This window comes from Scyliorhinus canicula, chromosome 2 (genome assembly GCF_902713615.1).
Source record: "Scyliorhinus canicula chromosome 2, sScyCan1.1, whole genome shotgun sequence".
In the NCBI taxonomy this organism is placed as follows: Eukaryota; Metazoa; Chordata; class Chondrichthyes; order Carcharhiniformes; family Scyliorhinidae; genus Scyliorhinus; species Scyliorhinus canicula.
The window spans coordinates 44,440,092-44,460,585 of NC_052147.1; the positions used below are offsets into that span (position 1 = coordinate 44,440,092).

At 43.9% G+C, this 20,494-nt stretch overlaps 1 protein-coding gene across 2 annotated transcripts in view; it reads left to right on the forward strand.

Annotated features, from left to right (window-relative positions):
* LOC119953087 (mitochondrial basic amino acids transporter) overlaps positions 1-20,494 on the forward strand; it is a 121,955-nt gene that overhangs the window by 82,876 nt on the left and 18,585 nt on the right. Inside the window, exon 3 of one of the 2 annotated variants that reach the window (XM_038776931.1) lies at positions 1,497-1,630. In XM_038776931.1, the coding sequence (XP_038632859.1) occupies positions 1,597-1,630 (34 nt within the window). In that variant the 5' untranslated portion in view covers positions 1,497-1,596. Of the gene's footprint in view, positions 1-1,307; positions 1,631-20,494 lie in introns of those variants that run through there. The other variant, XM_038776924.1, reaches the window with a different exon arrangement.

Below are 20,494 nucleotides of genomic sequence, written 5' to 3' on the forward strand. Positions count from 1 at the left end.
CATGCACCTCAAATCCTTGGATAACATCAGCACTGTCTCTGCAAAATCCTGCAAATCTACTGATAGGATTGGCGTACCAACGTGAGTGGCCTCTCCCAGGCCCAGTATCGAGGCACTGGTCACGGTTGACCAGCTGCAATGGGCTTGCCATGTTGCTCACATGCCTCCAACACAAGACTTCCAAACCAAGTGTTTTATTCTGAGCTCTGCAATGGTAGGTAATCATTAAGAAGGCAGAGGAAACACTATCAGGACACTCTGAAAGCCTCCCTAAATAAATGCGACATCTCCACCGAAATGTGGGAATCCACTTGCCTCAGAACGCATAAACTGGAGAAAAAGCACCCACGAAGGTGCCAATCACCTCCACAGCATTGTAGGGTGGAGCACATGGAGGCCAAGTGTAAACAGAGGAATGCAGAATCCAGAGCGTCCCCCACCCACCACATCAAGCACCCTAACTTGCCAAACGGATGGCAAAGTCTGCGGATCCAGGATTGGACTGTTCAGCTACCGCAGAACCCACCTCTCTGGAGTTGGCAGCAAGTTATCCTCCACGCTGAGGGACTGCCCAAGAGAGGAGAGGCAGAAACTGTTTCCATTGGCAGAAAGGCCAATGAATCACAAGGACAATCAGGTAATAAAACTAGAAAGGCTGGATAAACTGAGCAGGTCAGTCAGCGTCTGGAAGGAGAGGGGAAAAAAGAGAGCAAATGTTTGGAGATCGGCCCAAGAAAGCTTTTATTTCCCAGGCAGGAAGGTGTTGGTGATGATGTGACCGCAACAAAGCTGCAAATTCAAAACCTGGAAACTCCGCGCTCTCTCTTTGCCCGCGGATGCTGTCAGACCCGCTGAGAGGAGATTGTCCAGCGTCTTCTGTTTTTTTTTGCTGCAAATTCAACGGCAACGTTGAAAACAAAAAGAAACTGAATTGGGTTGCGCTCTGCCCTCCTTTGGATGGGGGCATGCGTCGGCTTGTAAGCCACCCGCCGCCCGCTTCTCCTGGTAGTTGGCTTCATTCCATTCGATCGGTCCGTTAAAATGTGACGGTTCCCGTCCTGAGGTGGGGGGAGGGGGGGGCGAGTGTGGCTCGCGAAAGGCACAAGCAGCCCGGCTCGTGCGGCCCGGCTCGCGGGTCAGTGGGCGATGCCGGCCGTTCGGGGCAGGGGCAGGGGGGGGGGGGGGGGAAACAGCAGCCAGCCAATAGGAGTCGGGGTGGGCCGGGCAGCGGGGAGGGGCGTCGGGGGGAGTGTTCACTCGCGGGCTGCGCTGATTGGATGACACTTGAGCCAAAAAAGGTTATAAACCCGCTTCGGGAGGTTTCGAAATAGAAAAGAAAGAGGCTGTGAGGGGGAAACGGGGCTGATGCGCTTAGTCAGGGGGGTGAAAATAGGTGACTTGTGTGGAATTCCAGCTGCGTTGAAGGACGGGACGTGCTTCACCATTAAAGCTGTGTAAATATTCCGCCGACTGTTGTTTTCTTTATTATTATTAAGTGTAAACTGAGTCGACAGCCCCGAACAGAAAGGCCCGGCCGGCGTGAGCAGCCCGATCAACGAGGAGGAGCCATCCTTCCATTGAGTGTGAGCAGGAGAAATGGCATTGGATTTCGCGGCAGGATGCCTGGGAGGTGAGGGGTGGTTGTTTTTCAAATATGTATTCAGCAACGAACCAACAATAAAAAAGGGGGATCGGCCTCCTTCATGCTGAAAACGTCTGGCAAGGCGCAGCCGGGCAAGGCAGTGCATCGAGCGGTTGCCACGTATTTACAGAGCGGATCCCCTTCCGAGTCGGATGGGTGCCTCCGGTTTTTGGGGGGGGGGGGGGGGACACACCAGCTGCTCTCAGCTCGGTGGGGGTGGTGGGCTTTAGCACTCAGTCTCTGCTAATCGCCGACCCAAGGTCAGGGCAGACCAAAGTAGATTAGGAAGCGGTGCTGCCTGGCGGTCTGAGAGGGGACGTTCAGCCTCGCCACTTCCCTCCCTTTCCTGGCACTGGCCGACTAAGATTCCCTTCGCAACCACTTCAACCCCTTTCTCTGAACCTGCGAGGAAGTCAACTCCTTTCCAGCTCTCTCTTCGGGGGGGGGGGGGGGGACAGTTGCCTGCGTTGATCATCCCTGTCTCTATTAATAGCAGTGCTACACGTGAAAATCCATAGCGTTAGCCGATACATTCCTGGCAAGCTGTTGCCCAATGCAGTCAGCTAAAAATGTACATTGAAAACAAGATGCTTCTTTTGTCAATCTCTTTCGCCAGGGGGCCCTTGTTTACCTTTAAGTATGCTGAGCCAAAGTTGATATTGTTTGTTTTGGGTTGGACTGTTTACTCATAGTGTGACTGTTGTCTAGTTTGTTGCTTTACTCTTATTTAAATAAATGTCCAAATGTTTATTTGTGTATTTGGCACTGGGAGGACTATTATTGTTCTGCTTAGTTTATTACATCGTCTGTAATATATTGAAACTCGATATCCATGTTAGAAGTTAAACGAATCTCAAAATCCAAGTCTAGCATTGAGTACAGAACTAGAATGGAGATGTAACCAACATAATACTTGGAGTCATCTTATTGAATTGCGTATTGCAGAAAGTTGGAGCGGGGTAAAAACAGGAATGATTAAATAATAAGGGTCATTCGAGTGTAGTAAGGTAATCAAATAATATAAATCCACAAGAGCAAAGTGACAGAGGCTGCACCCTAAATTTAGGTTACTGTTGTCCAATCCTCTGTAAAACATTTGTTTTTACTCTGGATTAGTTTATAATTGCCTTATCAACTTGCACTGTCACCTTCAAAAGTGTTTAGATTTTGCTTTTCAACGCTTAAATTAATTTACAGGTTTGGGGAAAGAGTTCTAACAATCTGAATAAGTTTAGTTTGTTTTCTGAAAATCTAACTTTTACATAGATGGGACAGTACATGTTGCTAAAAGCACTCCACTCACTGGCACTGTCTTCTTCAATTATTGATTATAATTTAGAAGCACAGTTTGAGGCATAATACAAACTCTAAGCAAATTTACTTTGTCACAAAACTGACTAATAACCTTCCAAATTGTGAAGTTGTGTTGCAACATTTTAGTATATTGTGCAACCAGTTATAAATAATGCAGTCAATTTCCTGAAAGGAATACTTCAGTTTTGCCCTTTGTTTAAAAAAAAAGTCAAACCACATTTACTGTTTAATGGTCTGAATCGGTTACTCTGACTGCTAATTCTCGCAGCATATTCACTGTCCTGTAAATACATAATATAAGTCAAAGAGCAGCTTTTAAGTTTAACTTTCATTACTTAAAGCAGTGATCAACAATAGACTTCAGAAGCCTGACACAAAATAATGTTAATTTGATGAAAATACATCTTTTTCATGTTGTCCCATAGATGTTGTTGGTTACAGATAGTATTCACCCAGTTATCTGTCAGTTGAGAAAAGGCACATTGGTTGCCAAAGCTAGAAAATTGTAAACTCACCTACTTCTCTGTCCATGCCCACAAAACACAGATAATATTCACCCAGCTATCTGTCAGTTGAGAAAAGGTACATTGGCTGCCAAAGCTAGAATATTGTAAACTCACCTATTTCTCCGTCCATGCCCACAAAATTCAAAATTATTGCAAAAAAACAAGTGCATGGTAAATCACAACCATTTTGTACCGAGTCTCTATTTTTCTCTAGTTCCTCCTTTCTCATCATTATTTTAGTACTGATGGCATATCCAGTAGTACGATTTTGCCATTTGAAATGAAAATCTCTTATTGTCACAAGTAGGCTTCAAATGAAGTTACTGTGAAAAGCCCCTAGTCGCCACATTCCGGTGCCTGTTCAGGGAGGCTGGTATGGGAATTGAACCCACGCTGCTGACCTGCCTTGGTCTGCTTTAAAAGCCAGCTATTTAGCCCTGTGCTAAACCAGCCCCATTCCATTTATGTTCTTTCAACTTCAGTTTTATTTATTTTTTTTAATCTTTCTATTCTCATTTCCAACATTTTCATCAAATAAACCACCAAAGAAAAAAACCAATCCCTCCAAACAAAAAACAGCACCCTGCTCAATATACACACCAAACTTCCCCTTCTCGAGAGTCAAAAAAAAATTCAAGTAGGTCCCGAGGCACAGGATGGAGGTGCTAACCTTCACCCCAACAGGACCCGCCTCCACAAAATCAGCTGGGTGAAGGCTAAAACATCTGCCCCTGCAGCCCGAGCCGGTCTGCCAGCCTGAAAATGATTCCAAGTTCCTGTGCACTACCTCCGAGATGACCCTGAAAACCTCCCTCCAACAAACCCTTCACATTTCTCTTAACTATCCTGACCGGGGGTCTCTCACCCACCCTGCCCTCCTATCCGCTGTCATCATAACTCCCGGCCCTGCCCACTGAGCTTGGCCTGCCCCGTCCCATTGTTACCCCCACCTGCTCCCAGGAAAACAAAAGAAACAAAAACACAAACCCCCAAAAAAACCATCATTGCAAAAAAAAAACAAAACACCTTATCCAAACGGGCAACTTCACCTCATTTAACACATAGAACAACATGAAATTTAAAAAATTGAGCTATATACAATTTTCCATTTCCCCCCCCCCCCCTCTCAGTCCAAGACCAATCCTTAGTCCCATTTCTCACTTCTGCCTTCGCAAGTGCCTCTGCCGCTTCCACCTTCTCAAAATAAAAGTCTTTGGAGTTGTAGGTCACCCTCAACTTAGCTGGGTACACTACGCTGAACTGCATTCTGCTGTTATACAGTGCTGTTTTCACTAGGCCAAAGGGCGACTGTCTCCTTCCCAGCTCCACGGTTAAGTCTGGTAAATAGCTCACTGCACCTTCTGCTTTGCCCAACTCAGGACCTTCTCCTTCACGTGGTACCTATGGAAATAAATAATAACCACCCATTACTCAGAGAGTAGTAGGGGTGTGGAACACCCTGCCTGCAACAGTAGTAGACTCGCCAACTTTAAGGGCATTTAAGTGGTCGCTGGATAGACATGGGGATGAAAATGGAATAGTGTAGGTCAGATAGGCTTCAGATGGTTTCACAGGTCGGCGCAACATCGAGGGCCGAAGGGCCCGTACTGCGCTGTAATGGTCTATGTTCTATGACGGCTCATTCGTCTATGGTTTAGGCCTCCACCAACTTCAGTTTTATTTTTAGAGTTTGCTATTCCAGCGTTCCTAACATCATGTTGTAGATACAGTTGCAATCAGACCTCTGCAAAATGATTAATTAAACCCATGCTGCCCATTGGTGTAATGCAGCCCACTTTTAAATATGTTCACCAATCCCTTTAAAGCATTTCGACATTAGCAATGTCAGTTGTGCAGTCTTCAATCACAACTCTTTGGATTTTAAAGAAGTCAGTTACTTTTTGAAGTACCATCACTATTATATAGCTAACTGTTTTAGTTAATTTTCGGATAGCAAACAGAAAATGCGAGACGCAAGATTAAACTATTTTCTTTTTAGTTGGGCAGTTGTTGAGGCGATGCATCAAAGAGCAGAATTATGGATCAGTTGATAGCACACTTGCCCCTGTGTCAAGTCCCACTCCTAGCTTAAAAACAAAAATCTAAGTTAGTACTCCAGTACTGAAGGAGTGAGGCACTGCCTGAGGTACCATCTTTCGTTTGCAGCCTAGAACTGTCAGCATTTGCTGTTAGTGCTCCACTGAAAGGGCGATAACTTGTCTGCACAGAATAATGTGGAAATCCATAATTTGCAGTTAGTGATTTCTATGCACCCTCCAGAGAGTGTACTATTAAGCTCCTTCAGAGTGCAATCGATAAACAGTGACTTTATTAAGCCTCCACTTTTGTGTTGTTAGTCTCATTGTTAAAAACCATTGAAAAAAACTACACGTTGTTGCATGTGCATGTATCTTGGCTTTTTAAAAAATTGCATTTATATAATGCCTTTCACAACCATTGGATGTCTCAATAGCTAATGAAGCACTTTTTTGAAGTGTGGTTACTATTGTAAGAAATGTCAAGCCAATTTGGCTGCAGCAAAGAGACAGCAATGTGACAATGACGAGAATTTTTCAGTGCGATGTTGAATGAGGGTCAAAACATCAACGATCATGTAAAAAGAAGCAAAAGGTGACGAGGATGAGAAATCGCACTGCATATTACTGGCTTCACTAATTAAAAATGCATCTGGGTTCATGTTACAGTTAACTTTCAAGTTGATGAAGAAAAGTAATTTGAGCAGATACCTATTAGACGGATGCAGTCGCAGATCAGTTATGGAAATACAGTCTGTGAGACCACTGGTGTACTTCTTGTTGTTGTAAGAAAACAAAAGACAACCCAGGGTGCTGCCATCACCATGAAGTGCCACTGTATCGCCTGAAGATCACTTCCATGCAGCAGACACCAAGCATCCACAAAAATAGCTCGGGGGAATTATGGCAAACCTTTAACAAAATGCACAGCTGACTTTTACTGAAATCTTAGCCTGCATGTTTTAGTTACTGTACTTTGCAAGTAACTGAATGTAGGTAAAAACAAAATTGTGACTATGGTGTTTTTGGTGTACAAATTATGATGATTATCTCTTCAACTGGCAGAGTGAGTCCAACATGTTCAATACTGATTAAAAGCTCCATGCCCAGGGCGGCACAGTGGTTAGTGCTGTTACCTCACAGCACTGAGGTCCTGGGTCACTGTTCATGTGGGTCTCACCCCCACAGCCCAACGATGTGCAGGGCAGATGGATTGGCCACGTTAAATTGCCCCTTAATTGGAAATTATTTTCTTTTTAAAAAGCTCCATGCCTTATCCCAACTCTATCCTTTTCCTTGTCAACTTGTTCTAGATTAACACGGTTTCAATTTGGTTAAGATCATTTTCATACATCTTGTGAACTTATCACTATAACTCAAGTGAATTTTTCTCGAAATAATGCAGTTTGTAGGTGATGTCACATTAAAAAGAAAGAAAAGGTTTTAACAAATTTCTTGGGTCAGTAGCCTGATTTTTAAATACTTTTTTAGTCGATTCGAAACATAACCGGTTTGAAATACATGAGAAAAAAAATTGATTGTTAAATTCAGATTAGCAAGTAGCTGAAATTGAGTGAGTTGTACCTAAATTCCATCAGTATTAACTTGCTAGAATTATTTATTATGAACTACTTCTAGAATTTTTTTCCCCCTCCTGCTTTAGAATTGTGCCATATTTTTAGTTTTCATATACTTTGGCTGTTGTATGCAAGATGACCATGTTTACAGATGAGGAAAGTTATTGGACAATCTTAGTTAACCGATCCAGAAAGATTTCAGCTTTCAATATCCTGCAACTTCTACTACTGTTTTGACAATCTAATTTAGCATTCTGCTGATGTTGTTGACTGCTACTTTTGTTGGTTGGACATGTTGAGAATCGGATTGGTTTCATCCTTGGCTATTATTGCCTATGTATCCCAAGTTTTTATTTTTTTAAATTCTGGTCATTTAGGTAGAAGATTGATTAGCATATGAGGAGGAAGGGAATAGAGGAGTATTCTGATAGCTAGATAAGGAAAGATGGGAGGAGCCTTGATAGAACAAATGCTTGCATGGATTGGATGGGCCAAATGGCCTTCGCTGTACAGTTTTTAAAAAAAAATGAGAGTATCCAATCAAGGGGCAATTTAACGTAGCTAATCTACTTGCCTGCAATTCGTTTAGGGTTATGGGGGTAATATTCACGCAGACACAGGAGAATGTGCAAACTCCACACTGACAGTGACCCGGATCGAACCCGTGTCCTCCGCGCTGTGGGGCAGCAGTGCTAGCCTCTGCTGTATATTCTGTGTAGTTTTTAGATTGCTAGACAGAGAAGCAAACGAAGAACAAAAAAAGTACAGCACAGGAACAATCCCGTGCTGACCATGCTGCCCGACTAAACTACAGTCTTCTACACTTCCTGGGTCGGTATCCCTCTATTCCCATCCTATTCATGTATTTGTCAAGATGTCCCTTAAATGTCACCATCGTCCCTGCTTCCACCACCTCCTCCAGCAGCGAGTTCCAGGCACCCACTACCCTCTGTCTAAAAAAAAAAACTTGCCTCGTACATTTACTCTAAACCTTGCCCCTCGCACCTTAAACCTAGTAATTGACCCCTCGACCCTGGGAAAAAGCTTCTGACTATCCACTCTGTCTATGCCCCTCATAATTTTGTAGACCTCTATCAGGTCGCCCCTCAACCTCCGTCGTTCCAGTGAGAACAAACCGCGTTTATTCAACCGCTCCTTATTGCTGATGCGCTCCATACCAGGCAACATCCTGGTAAATCTCTTCTGCACTCTCTCTAATGCCTCCACATCCTTCTGGTAGTGTGGCGACCAGAATTGAACATTATACTCCAAGTGTGGCCTAACGAAGGTTCTATACAGCTGCAACATGACTTGCCAATTCTTATACTCAATGCCCTGGCCAATGAAGGCAAGCATGCCGTATGCCTTCTTGACTACCTTCTCCACCTGTGTTGCCCCTTTCAGTGACCTGTGGACCTGCACGGTAGCATTGTGGATAGCATAATTGCTTCACAGCTCCAGGGTCACAGGTTCCATTCCAGCTTGGGTCACTGTCTGTGTGGAGTCTGCACATCGTCCCCCTGTGTGCGTGGGTTTCCTCCGGGTGCTCCGGTTTCCTCCCACAGTCCGAAGATGTGCAGGTTAGGTGGATTGGCCATGATAAATTGTCCTTAGTATCCAAAATTGCCCTTCGTGTTGGGTGGGGTTACTGGGTTATGGGGATAGGGTGGAGGTGTTGACCTTGGGTAGGGTGCTCTTTCCAAGAGCCGGTGCAGGCTCGATGGGCCGAATGGCCTCCTGCACTGTAAATTCTATGATATATTTTTTTTCATAGAATTTACAGTGCAGAAGGAGGCCATTCGGCCCATCGAGTCTGCACTGGCACTTGGAAAGAGCACCCTACCCAAGCCCTTACCTCCACCCTATCCCCATAACCCAGAAACCCCACCTAACACTAAGGGGCAATTGATCATGGCCAATCCACCTAACCTGCACATCTTTAGACTGTGGGAGGAAACCGGAGCACCCGGAGGAAACCCACGCACACACGGGGAGAACGTGCAGACTCCACACAGACAGTGACCCAGCGTGGAATCGAACCTGGGACCCTGGCGCTGTGAAGCATTTGTGCTATCCACAATGCTACCGTGCTGCCCTATGATCTCTGACTTTTAATACTCTTAAGGGTTCTACCATTCACTGTATATTCCCTACCTGCATTAGACCTTCCAAAATGCATTACCTCACATTTGTCCGGATTAAACTCCATCTGCCATCTCTCCGCCCAAGTCTCCAAACAATCTAAATCCTGCTGTATCCTCTGACAGTCCTCATCGCTATCCGCAATTCCACCAACCTTTGTGTCGTCTGCAAACTTACTAATCAGATCAGTTACATTTTCCTCCAAATCATTTATATATACTACGAACAGCAACGGTCCCAGCACTGATCCCTGCGGAATACCACTAGTCACAGCCCTCCAATTAGAAAAGCACCCTTCCATTGCTACTCTCTGCCTTCTATGACCTAGCCAGTTCTGTATCCACCTTGTCAGCTCACCCCTGATCCCATGTGACTTCACCTTTTGTACCAGTTTACCATGAGGGACCTTGTCAAAGGCCTTACTGAAGTCCATATAGACAACATCCACTTCCCTACCTGCATCAATCATCTTTGTGACCCCTTCAAAAAACTCTTATCAAGTTAGTGAGACACGACCTCCCTTCACAAAACCATGCTGCCTCTCACTAATACGTCCATTTGCTTCCAAATGGAAGTAGATCCTGTCTCTAAGAATTCTCTTCAGTAATTTCCCTACCACTGAATTAAGGCTCACCGGCCTGTAGTTCCCTGGATTATCCTTGCTACCCTTCTTAAACAAAGGGACAACATTGGCTATTTTCCAGTCCTCCGGGACATTACCTGAAGACGGTGAGGATCCAAAGATTTATGTCAAGACCTCAGCAATTTCCTCTCTAGCCTCCTTCAGTATTCTGGGGTAGATCCCATCAGGCCCTGGGGACGTATCTACCTTAATATTTTTCAAGACGCCCAACACCTCGTCTTTCTGGATCTCAAGGTGGCCCAGGCTATCTACACACCCTTTCCAGACTCAACATCCACCAATTCCTTCTTTTTGGTGAATACTGATGCAAAGCATCCTGGATTTTGGAAGAAATGTAAATTGGTAGCACAGTGGGTAGCACTGCTTCACAGTTCCAGCGTCCCCAGTTCGATTCCCGGCTTGGGTCACTGTCTGTGTGGAGTCTGTACGTTCTCCCTGTATCTGTGTGCGTTTCCTCCGAGTGCTTCCACAGCCCGAAAGACGTGCTGTTAGGTAATTTGGACATTCGGAATTCTCCCTCTGTGTACTCTAACAGGTGCCGGAGATGTGGCGACTGGGGGCTTTTCACAGTAACTTCATTGCAATGTTAATGTAAGCCTACTTGTCACAATAAAGATTATTATTATTAAACCAATTCTGGGAATTTTTTTCACTTTAGGATTCTCATTGTGTTAAATGAGAACTCCCACCTATATCCAAAGAATTTTCATTCCATTCCTTGTCTAATTTACCCAATTGAAGTCACAGTTAAACTTGAAATAATATGACCAAAATTTAGGTTGTCTTTTATTCTCTTTATGGCTGATTTTGAGGTTCAACTCCACTTCCCTGGCCATTCCTGATATCGCTTTGTTCCATGAGTGACAAAATATCTCCCGGTTTTAAGCATATTCAATGATGGAGATTTCACAACCGAGTGTGGGATGTGGTGCTGATCCAGTTGACTTTTGTCTTCAATGATCAGCTTAATGAGTGTTGAAGCTCCACTCATCCAGGTAAGTGGAGAATATGCTTGGGCCTTCCAGATGGTATACAGGCTTTGGGGAGGCAGGAGGTGGGTTACCCATCTTGGGCATCCCAGCCTCTGACCTGCTCTTGTAGCCTATGGCTGGTCCAGTTCAATTTTGAGTCAATGGTAACCCCCAGGATGTTGAGAGAGGGGCATTCAGCTATGGTAATGCCATTCGAATGTCAAGGGAGATGGGATAGTTAGATTCCTTTTTGTTGGAGATGATTGTTGCCTGGCACATGTGTGACACAAATGTTATTTGCCACTCATCAATCCAAGCCTAAATGTAGCTCGAGACTTGCGGCATGTAGGCACAGAATGCTTTGGTATCTGCGAAGTTACAAATGGTACCAGCCAAAATCCATACTTATGACTTTATGATGGAGGGACGATGATTAATGGCGCAAGATTGTTGGGCCTAGGACAGTGCCCTGAGGAATTCCTGCAGTTCTGGGTCTAACACAACCTCTTCCTTTGTGCTCAGTGTGACTCCAAGCAGTGGAGATTTTTTCTCCAGATGCTCAACTTCATTTGATGCCATTCTCGATCAAATGCTGCTTTGATGTCAAGGGGAGTCACACTCACCTCAATTCTGGAATTCAATTATTTTGTCTATTTTTAGACCATGGCTATAATGATATCTGGAGCTGAACTCAAAAATGAGCATTAATGAGTAAGTGCCACTTGATAGTACTTTGACAATACCTGCTATCACTTTGCTGTTGATTGAGAGTAGACTGGTGGGGCATTAATTGGCCAGATTGGATTTGTCTTGCTTTGTGTGGACAGAACATATCTGGACAATTTCCCCATTGTTGGGTAAAAGACTGTGTTGTACTTGTTCTGGGCCAATTTGCCCAAGAACACGGCTAGTTCACGTGCATAAATTTTCAGGATTACAGCTGGCATATTGTCAGGACCCATATTCAGTGCCATCAGTTCTTTCGTGATAACATGTGAAATGTTTGGAACTTGCTGGAGTGGGCAAAATGGTAGGGAAGCCAAGGGAATCACATGGGTGGCTAGGAAAAGTGTCTTACATTTTAATGAAGGGCGGAATGAGACTAATGCGCGAAACTCAACAACTGATGCGGGAAGGCAATTGAGCTAGTTCAGGAGTCACTTGTAAGCTCTGAGCTTACTGGAATGTAATGGTAGCTCAGGTAGTTAGTTGACTCGCGTGGGTCTCCCATGCCGCCAGAGAGCCTCAATGTAAACCCTGTTGGGTTTGTCAATGGCTTATCAAGGGCCTCTTGTGGTATCGGGAAAGGAGGAACCACTGAAAGCCTATCTTTCCATGTGATCCCACTCCACTATCTATCTCTGAGGATCCGGTGACGAACCCTGGTGAAGGCCTCACTGTATCACTGATGATAGCTGCCCACAGTTCTCTGGGAGCCTCTGATTGGGTGGCAGGTCTTGGCAGTGGGATATCTCTCCTACTGGTCCAACACTGTCAGATAAGTGCCTTATTACACTGATATAGTGTCGTGGAAATATTACACACGACTTTTGGGACCCGCTTTGCCTCAACTAAATTCAATCCATGTTGTCTGAAGATTGACGTCTATGCTGGTGGGGATCTTGGGAGGAGCCTGAGATGAATAATCCACACTGTCAGTTCTGACTGAAGATGGTTGTAAGGGCTTGTCTTTGCAGTGTCATGCTGCGTACTCCCGTTACTGAAGATGGGGATGTTTGTGAAACCTCTCTCCTGTTGGTTGTTTAATTGCTCAATGTCATTCACAACTGGATGTAGCAAGTCTGCAGATTTTGATTTGATTCTTTGGTTATGGGATAATTTTGCTTTCTATAGCATGCTGCTTCTACTGTTTAGTATTCATAGGATCTCGCATTTTAGCTTCTGCAGCTCGGCACCTCTTAAGTTTTTGCCTACTGCTGCTCTTGGCATTCTTTCCTATACTTCTCATTGAGCCAAGGTTGATTTGAAGGCTTGATGCCAATGCTAGAGTGAGAAATATATAGCACCGTGAGATTACAGATTGTGGTTGAATACAATTTTGTTGTTGCTGAAGGCCTACATGATATTTCGCAGATGCCCAGTTTTGAGCTGCTAGATATGCACAACTCTGTTGGAATGAGATCACTTGGGCTTTCCTCCTTGTTTCTGTTCTCATCACCTGCTCCATGTCCAGTCTTTTTTATTAATCCGTCATGGTGCAACTGAGCCACTCTTCGTGATGGACATTGAAGTCCCCCATCCACAGTGTATTCTTGCATCAGTGTTCACCAAAAAAAAAGACTTTGTGGAAGGGTGTGTGGACAGTCTGGGCCATGTTGACATTGAAAAAGAGGAGGTATTGGGTCTTTTACATTAAGGTAGATGAGTCTGCTGGACCAGATGACATTTATCCCAGAATACTGAGGAATGCAGGGGAGGAAATTTGCTGGGTCCTTAACTGACATCATTGTATCCTCATTGGCTACAAGTGAGATTCCCAGAGGACTGGAGAATAGCGGTATCCTCATTGGCTACAGGTGAGATTCCCAGAGGACTGGAGAATAGCTAATAAAGAAAGGTAGCAGGGATAATCCAGGAAACTAAAGGCCAGTGAGCCTCATGTCGGTAGTAGGTACATTATTGCAGAGAATTCTCAGGGACGTGATTTATACCCATTTGGAAACAAATGGACTCATTAGTGATTGACAAGGGGAGGTCGTGCCTCACTAACTTGATCGAGTTTTTTGAAGCGGTGACAAAGATGATTGATGAGGGGAGGGCGATGGATGTTGTTTACATGGTCTTCAGTAAAGCCTTTGACAAGGTACCTCATGGTAGACTGGTACAAACGGTGAAGTCACTCGGGTTCAGAGGTGAGGTGGTAAGATGGATACAGAACTGGCTCGGTCACCGAAGGCCAAGGGTAGCAGTAGAAGGGTGTTTTTCTGAATGGAAGGTTGTGACTAGTGGTGTTCCACATGGATCTGTGCTGGGGCCTTTGTTGTTTGTGGTGTACATAAACAATTTGGATGAAAATTTAGCTAGTCTGATTAGTAAGTTCACAGATGATACTAAGGTTGCTGGAGGGGCAGATAGTGTTGAGGATTGTCAGAAGATACAGTGGGACATAGGTCATAGATGGGCAGAGAAATGGCAAATGGAGACAATCCAGACAAATGTGAAGGAATGCATTTTGGTAGGTCTAACATTGAGGGGAAATATACCGTAAATGGCAAAACTCTTGGGAATATAGAAAGAGAAATCTGGGCATGCAGGTCCACAGATCTTTGAAAGTGGCAACACACAAGTGGGCAAGGTAGTCAAGAAAGCATACGGAATGCTTGCCTTCATTGGCATAGTGTATAAAAGCTGGCGAGTCAGGCCACAGTTGTATAGAACCTTAGTAATGCCACACTTGGAATATTGCACACAATTCTGGTTGCCACAATTCCAGAAAGATATGGAGGCTTTGGAGAGGGTGCAGAGGAGGTTTACCAGGATGTTGCCTGCTTTGGAGGGTGTTAGCTATGCGGAGAGGCCAAATAGACTCTAGACTGTTTTCATTAGAATGACAAAGTTTGAGGGGTGACCTGATTGAGGTCTCAAGGTTGTGAGGGGCATGGATAGAGTGGATGGGCAGGCACTCTTTCCCAGGGTGGAGTGGTAAGTCACCAGGGGGCAAAGGTTTAAGGTCTGTGGGGCAAAGTTTTTAGAGGACTTGTGCGAGGCAGGTTTTTTTACAGAGGGTGGTGAGTGCCTGGAACACATTGCCAGGGGAGGTTGCGGAAGCAGATACATTAATGCGATTCAAAGGCACCTCGACAAATACATGGATATGATGGGTATAGTGCAGGCATTTTCAAAGTCAGAGTCGCGACCCACGGGTGGGTGTCGGGAGGGTCGCGGAGCCGTTTGTCGCAGCGCTCCCGAATGTGCAAATCCGCGCGCAACAGCTGGCTTTTAGCAATACTGGCGGCGAGCGGCCTTCAAAATGGCGGCAGTGACCATATTTTTTTTAATGTGGCCGAACTGCGCATACGTGCCCCCTCATCCATGGGCATGGTTCAGTGCATGCGCACCGATGAGCGGGCACGCATACACAGTGCGCCCGCATTTTTTTATATGGTTGCTGCTGTCATTTTGAAGGCCGCTCGGAGCCGGCATTGTTAAAAGCCGGCAGTTGTGTGGGAATTCGCGCAATCGGAGATGAAGGAGAAGATTTTTTAAAAGTTCAGTGTAATCTTCCTGCCGGAAGGGAGGCAATGAGCAGGTCACACCACCCAAATGTGGACGTCACGTGCTTTGGGCACAACTGCGATTCCTCCATTTTGTCAGCAACCAACAAGTAAATGAGGACCAAGCAGGCTCACATCTCGCATTAAAGGTGAGAGAAAATGGTGGGTCGCGAAGGTTAGCCGGTTGGTAAAAATGGGTCCCCGGAATAAAAGTTTGAAAAATACTGGTATAGAGGGATACGGCACAAGGAAGTGCTGAGGGTTTTGGCCAAGGGTGGTATCATGACTGGTACATTCTTGAAGGGCCTGTTCCTGTGCTGTATTGTTCTCTGTTCCCTATCTTTGCTACCCTCAGTGCTTCTTCCAAGTTGTGCTCAACGTGGAGGACCACTGATTCATCAGCTGAGAGAGGAGGGGAAATGATAATGCCCATGTTTGACCGAATGGCATGCTATGTCATGGTATCTTTAACTTCAAGATGGATCTTGTCCTTTATTATCATTAATATTCATTAATGTTGCAATGATTTGTTTCACAAATTTTACCCATTTATTTTATGTTGTCCTGTTTAATCACTATGTGAAGCAGATTTGTGGGCCCATCTGAGCTGCTCCTGTTTCATGTGTTCTTGTGCTTTGTGGCGTCATCTATGTGTCTCCAGTTTAGAGTTTAATCTTTGGATCACCGATAATATATTTTTGTACATATTGATGTAGGGCAGTTCTATTTATTTTAAACTTACTTGACCTGCCCAAGTTAAGTATTTCTGTTAATGGTAAAAGAACTCTGCATTTCTGTTCTTGGTACTCTGCATTCACGATGAAATCTACCTTACATTTGGAACATAGAATTGTGGTAGGGAAGTTAGCAATAACCAAAGTTAGAGGACATTGAACCGTCAAGAATGAGACGATAAAGCACAGCTTCATTTCCAAATGACTACCCATCCAGTGTAATCCATCACATCCTTTTTTAGTAAAGTTTTCGTGAACTCCTTTCAACAACAGTTAGTTGTTTTGTTATCGCCATTTGTTGTAGTCAGTGATGACCAGTGCTCACCTGCAACTTTCTGTTGTATAAAGGTCTTTAAACTTCTCCATGTAGTATCTTCAGTCAGACCAGAAATTACATTGCATAATGAGCATTGGTTCCTTAGCTGACCCCTCACTTTATTCACCTCTTGTTACATATTTGTTAGATGTTTTGCCCTCTTTGACTTTCAATCATTTTCCAATAGACTACTTCTAGTTTTGTGTTTTCAAACCTGATGTCTCAGGAACCAGTTAATCCTTGGGCAGAGAATTTTCCTGGTTCTGGATTGGACTTAATGTTTGACTTGGCTTCTACTATGCTTAGTTACATTTATTTACCGTTGCACACCACACTATACAATTCTAATAGTTAAAATAAGACCTTTTCAAATCTCAATTTTTCAAGTATGAAACACTTAATGCATCTATTTTACTTCAAGCCTTTGACACACTACTTACATAATTTATGTGGAAAGTCCGCTTCTTGGGCAAATTACAGTCTTTCCATAAGCAAATACCAGGGTTGTTAGCTGCATATTTTTCTTTAAAAGACTTTTAGTCTTTTTTGTTTTTGCAGGGTGCAATATGTCATGAGCAGGAAAGAAATGGTGGAATGGCTTTTCCCATTTTCCTCACCCCTTGGTTATCCACAATAAGCTGCGTATTTTGGAGGGAGTGTTTTAAACCATTCGAGTGCTGCGACTTTAACAATAGAAACAAAACCGGTAATGGAATTCTCCCAAGCCCCCAGTAGTGTGTGCCAGAGGCCAACGTGAACCTCCTGTGCATCGTGTTAATTTGGATGCAAGTGAAGGCCCAATCCCATCCCCCCCCCCCCCCCCCCCCCCCCCACACACACAGCAGATTTTCGTGGTGCCAGCAGGAAAACATGCCGGCATAATTTACACTCTGAACAAGATGGCATGCAGATGTTGGAACTCATCTGAACAATGCCTGAGCTGCCTCCGAAGTTCAGGATGGAGGCTGCCTGAATGCTGGAACATCACAATAGTGGGTTGGGGATACATCTGCAGGTGTCCTGGGGAGGAACCGTATTCCAGTCTTGGCGAGTGCTCCCGGACGTCTATCTTGATTTTCAGGAGGTCCACCATCTGTCTTCAATGGTGCGCCAGTATGTTGGATGCCTTTTAAATATAGCACCCAGACATGACGGCGGACATGTGCACCATCCAGATCTGTCCCGCCACTGAATATGGCGTGAAATGTCTGGTTGCGTAATTAATTAAGCCAGGACTAGAAGATTTGCCATGGCTGGCTGCTGAAGCGAGAAACACTTCCATGTTCTTGCACCCATAGAACCAGAGAACTCCTACAGTACAGAATGAGACCAGGCCCATCAAGTCTGCAGCAACCCTTTGAAAGAGCACCTACCTTTTTTTTGATTTTGAGTACCCAATTCTTTTTTTTTTCCAATTAAGGGCAATTTAGCATGGCCAATTAACATGCCCTGCGCATCTTTGGGTTGTGGGGGGTGAGACCCATGCAGACACGGTGAGAATGTGCAAACTCCACACGGAGTGTGGGCCAGGATCGAACCCGGGTCCTCGGCAATGTGAAGCAGCAGTGCTAACCGTTGAGCCACCGTGCTGCCCAAGAGCACTCTACCTAGGCCCACTCCCCTGCCAGATCCCTGTGACCACACCTAACCTACACATCTTCGGACAATAAGGGGCAATTTTAGCAAGGCCAATCCACCTAACCTACACCAGCCATGGCACTTAGTCTCAAAATTCCGTCCAGGTTTTCTGTTAAGTTTAAATCTGAAGAAAAGATGAACATTTATTCACACGCAACCTGAAATGTAACTATAACATTCAATTCCTCAAATGCATACGCACACTAACACAAAGATGAATTACAGAGGTAAAAAGCATGCATTTAGGTTATAACGAGAAGTAAATCACAAATTTAAATTAGTCCTTTAAGTTGCATGTGTTGCAGGCTTGGATATGTTCTCTTGCAGTTATTTAGAGATAAATGGAAGTTGAAAGTCTGGGCTTTCAAATAGAATTGTGGCCAAGTTTCTGTGGAGATGATCTGTACAGGTGAAGACAAGTTATCCCTCTCTCACTGCCTGAGTTTACTGTTATATTAGGCTGGGATCCTTTCTTGTTGGAGGATGATGTTTCTTGTGTCCAGTTGATTTCCAGGCTGACTTGTTTCTGGCTGGTCCTTGGAGTAATATGATTTGATACTGGAAGTCTAGTTTCGATCATGTGACCATTTAATCAGAAATGATATGGCCACAAAGAATTAGACGTTCAAGCCACTGCTACAAAAGAGGAGAATCAATGGAGGCTGTTCACATCTGCTTGTGATAAACTAGTTGCTCCACATCTCTTTGTGCCCAGAATTTTATTAAATACCCAAGAAATAGAAGATGTAAATTCACAAGTGACCGGTCTTCTCTCCACCCATTGAGATTTAATTTTCAATGACTTTTCCAGAAGCATGGTCAGAGAGGAAGTTGATCCTTGTTTGTCTAGAAATCACAAAAGGTCACTTTGGCCCTCTTTGTCGGTAATTGTCCACTTTAAAAGTAAAAGTCTCTATCTTGGAAGTTAGAAATGTGATATATCTTCACTGGGCATAACTAATGAAGCTGACAAATATTGGAACATTTTAGCTCACCTTATCAACTATTGTAGACAAATACAAAAGTGTCTTTTGTCAATTCTTCGTACAGCATGGGCCCTCTCCCCAGTATTCTTAAATAAATAATAGAAGTTAATTCCTTGTGGGAATTTAGGGGGTTAAAAGCTGAACCAGCTCATTTGTTCCCACCCTTTATGCTGTACCATTCTGCAATTCTATACCATATTATTTTCAGAGCGTAAAATCTCATACACGTATTGATCTTGTCATTATTTAATAGTTGGTGGTATTTTGTGAGTATAGCAAGACTGTTTGAAAGCCGGCTTCAATAGAGCTAGTTTATGTTTTTTAATACAAGATACAGGTTATCGTGTTAATTAGGTCCCATCCTCCTCTTCCACCTCCGTGTTTTCTTTTCAAAGAAATTCTGTTTTCATGACTGCTTGTTGGATATGGAGAATCTGCAATAAAATTGATGGCGTCCTTATTAATGTGGTGTTCGCATTAACTGATGTTTACCTCAGTCTGCGATGCAATAGAGATTTTCTACTGGTGTTATACTGTTAATGTGAAGGAGTGTAGTAACATAAATATTAATAGAAATTTTCTCCTGTAAAGCAAACATTGTTAATTTACTTTAGAGATTCTGTTTGCCAACCCCCCCCCCCCCCCCCCCCCCCATTGAGTACTGCAAACAGTAATTTGAAGACGAGAATAAAGAAAATTGTGCGATTCAGGCCAGTAAAGGTAATTTAATCTGCTTACTAGATCTTTTCGTTGGCATGCTTAATCTTTGTTAATCATGAAATAGCTTGCCCAATTCTAATGCACAGCTTAACACAGTCGTGAAACCATGTGACTGTAGATATCGCTATATTCGGATGTGATTTGTTCTAACAAAACATTCTGGTACAATTGGTAAACAGGTCCATGATTTTATGATTAAGATCATCAAATACGTGACAGTTTTTGGCAGGTTCAGTGATAGTTTTACTACTTCAGACTGTTCAAATTAATGCCATTGACACAACACAAGAATCTAGTGATGCTTTGAATGGGTTTCAAGCTTAAATGGAACTTTACTCATGGTTGTATTTTTCTTTCAGCTTTGCAAAAGAGATTGAGAACATTTCTCCCTTCTCCCCCTCACCCCTATCCATATGCTTGTATGCAACTGTAATTGTTTAGTTTTCACTCCCTTCCCCACCCCTGGCGACCTGTATTCTTGTATGAAAACTCAGCTCAATGGTTATGGGTTTAGACTCTAATGTAAATGTTGTTGCCTGGTCTCAATTCTTGCAACTGCTCAGATAGCTGCAATCTGCCATAAGTGCTGATTCAGTAATCAGAAATTATAATGTTAAGATCTGCTCTCCCTGCATAGGAATTGAACTTAAGCCCTCACAAGCCTTCACAAGTACAGTGTTCATGTTGGTGAACGGCATAAACATACCAGTGTGAGTGCAACTATTGATCAATGTTAGTTGATCTTGACGCGACTTAACTAAAGTGGAAGCCCACAGAGTTGAGGGCAGATTATTGACATGGTTAGGAAATTAGTTGCGTGGCAGGCAACCAAGTGGGAGTAATTACTCTAATTGGCAGGAGGTGACTAGTGGTGTGCCAAAGTGATCTGTGTTGAGGCCTCCATTATTCACACTATTCATTGACTTGGATGATGGCATAGAGAGTCAGATATCTATATTTGAGGATGATACAAAGTTAGGTAGCCTTGATGATAGCAGAAAATTGCAAGGATATATTGACAGACTAGGTGAAAG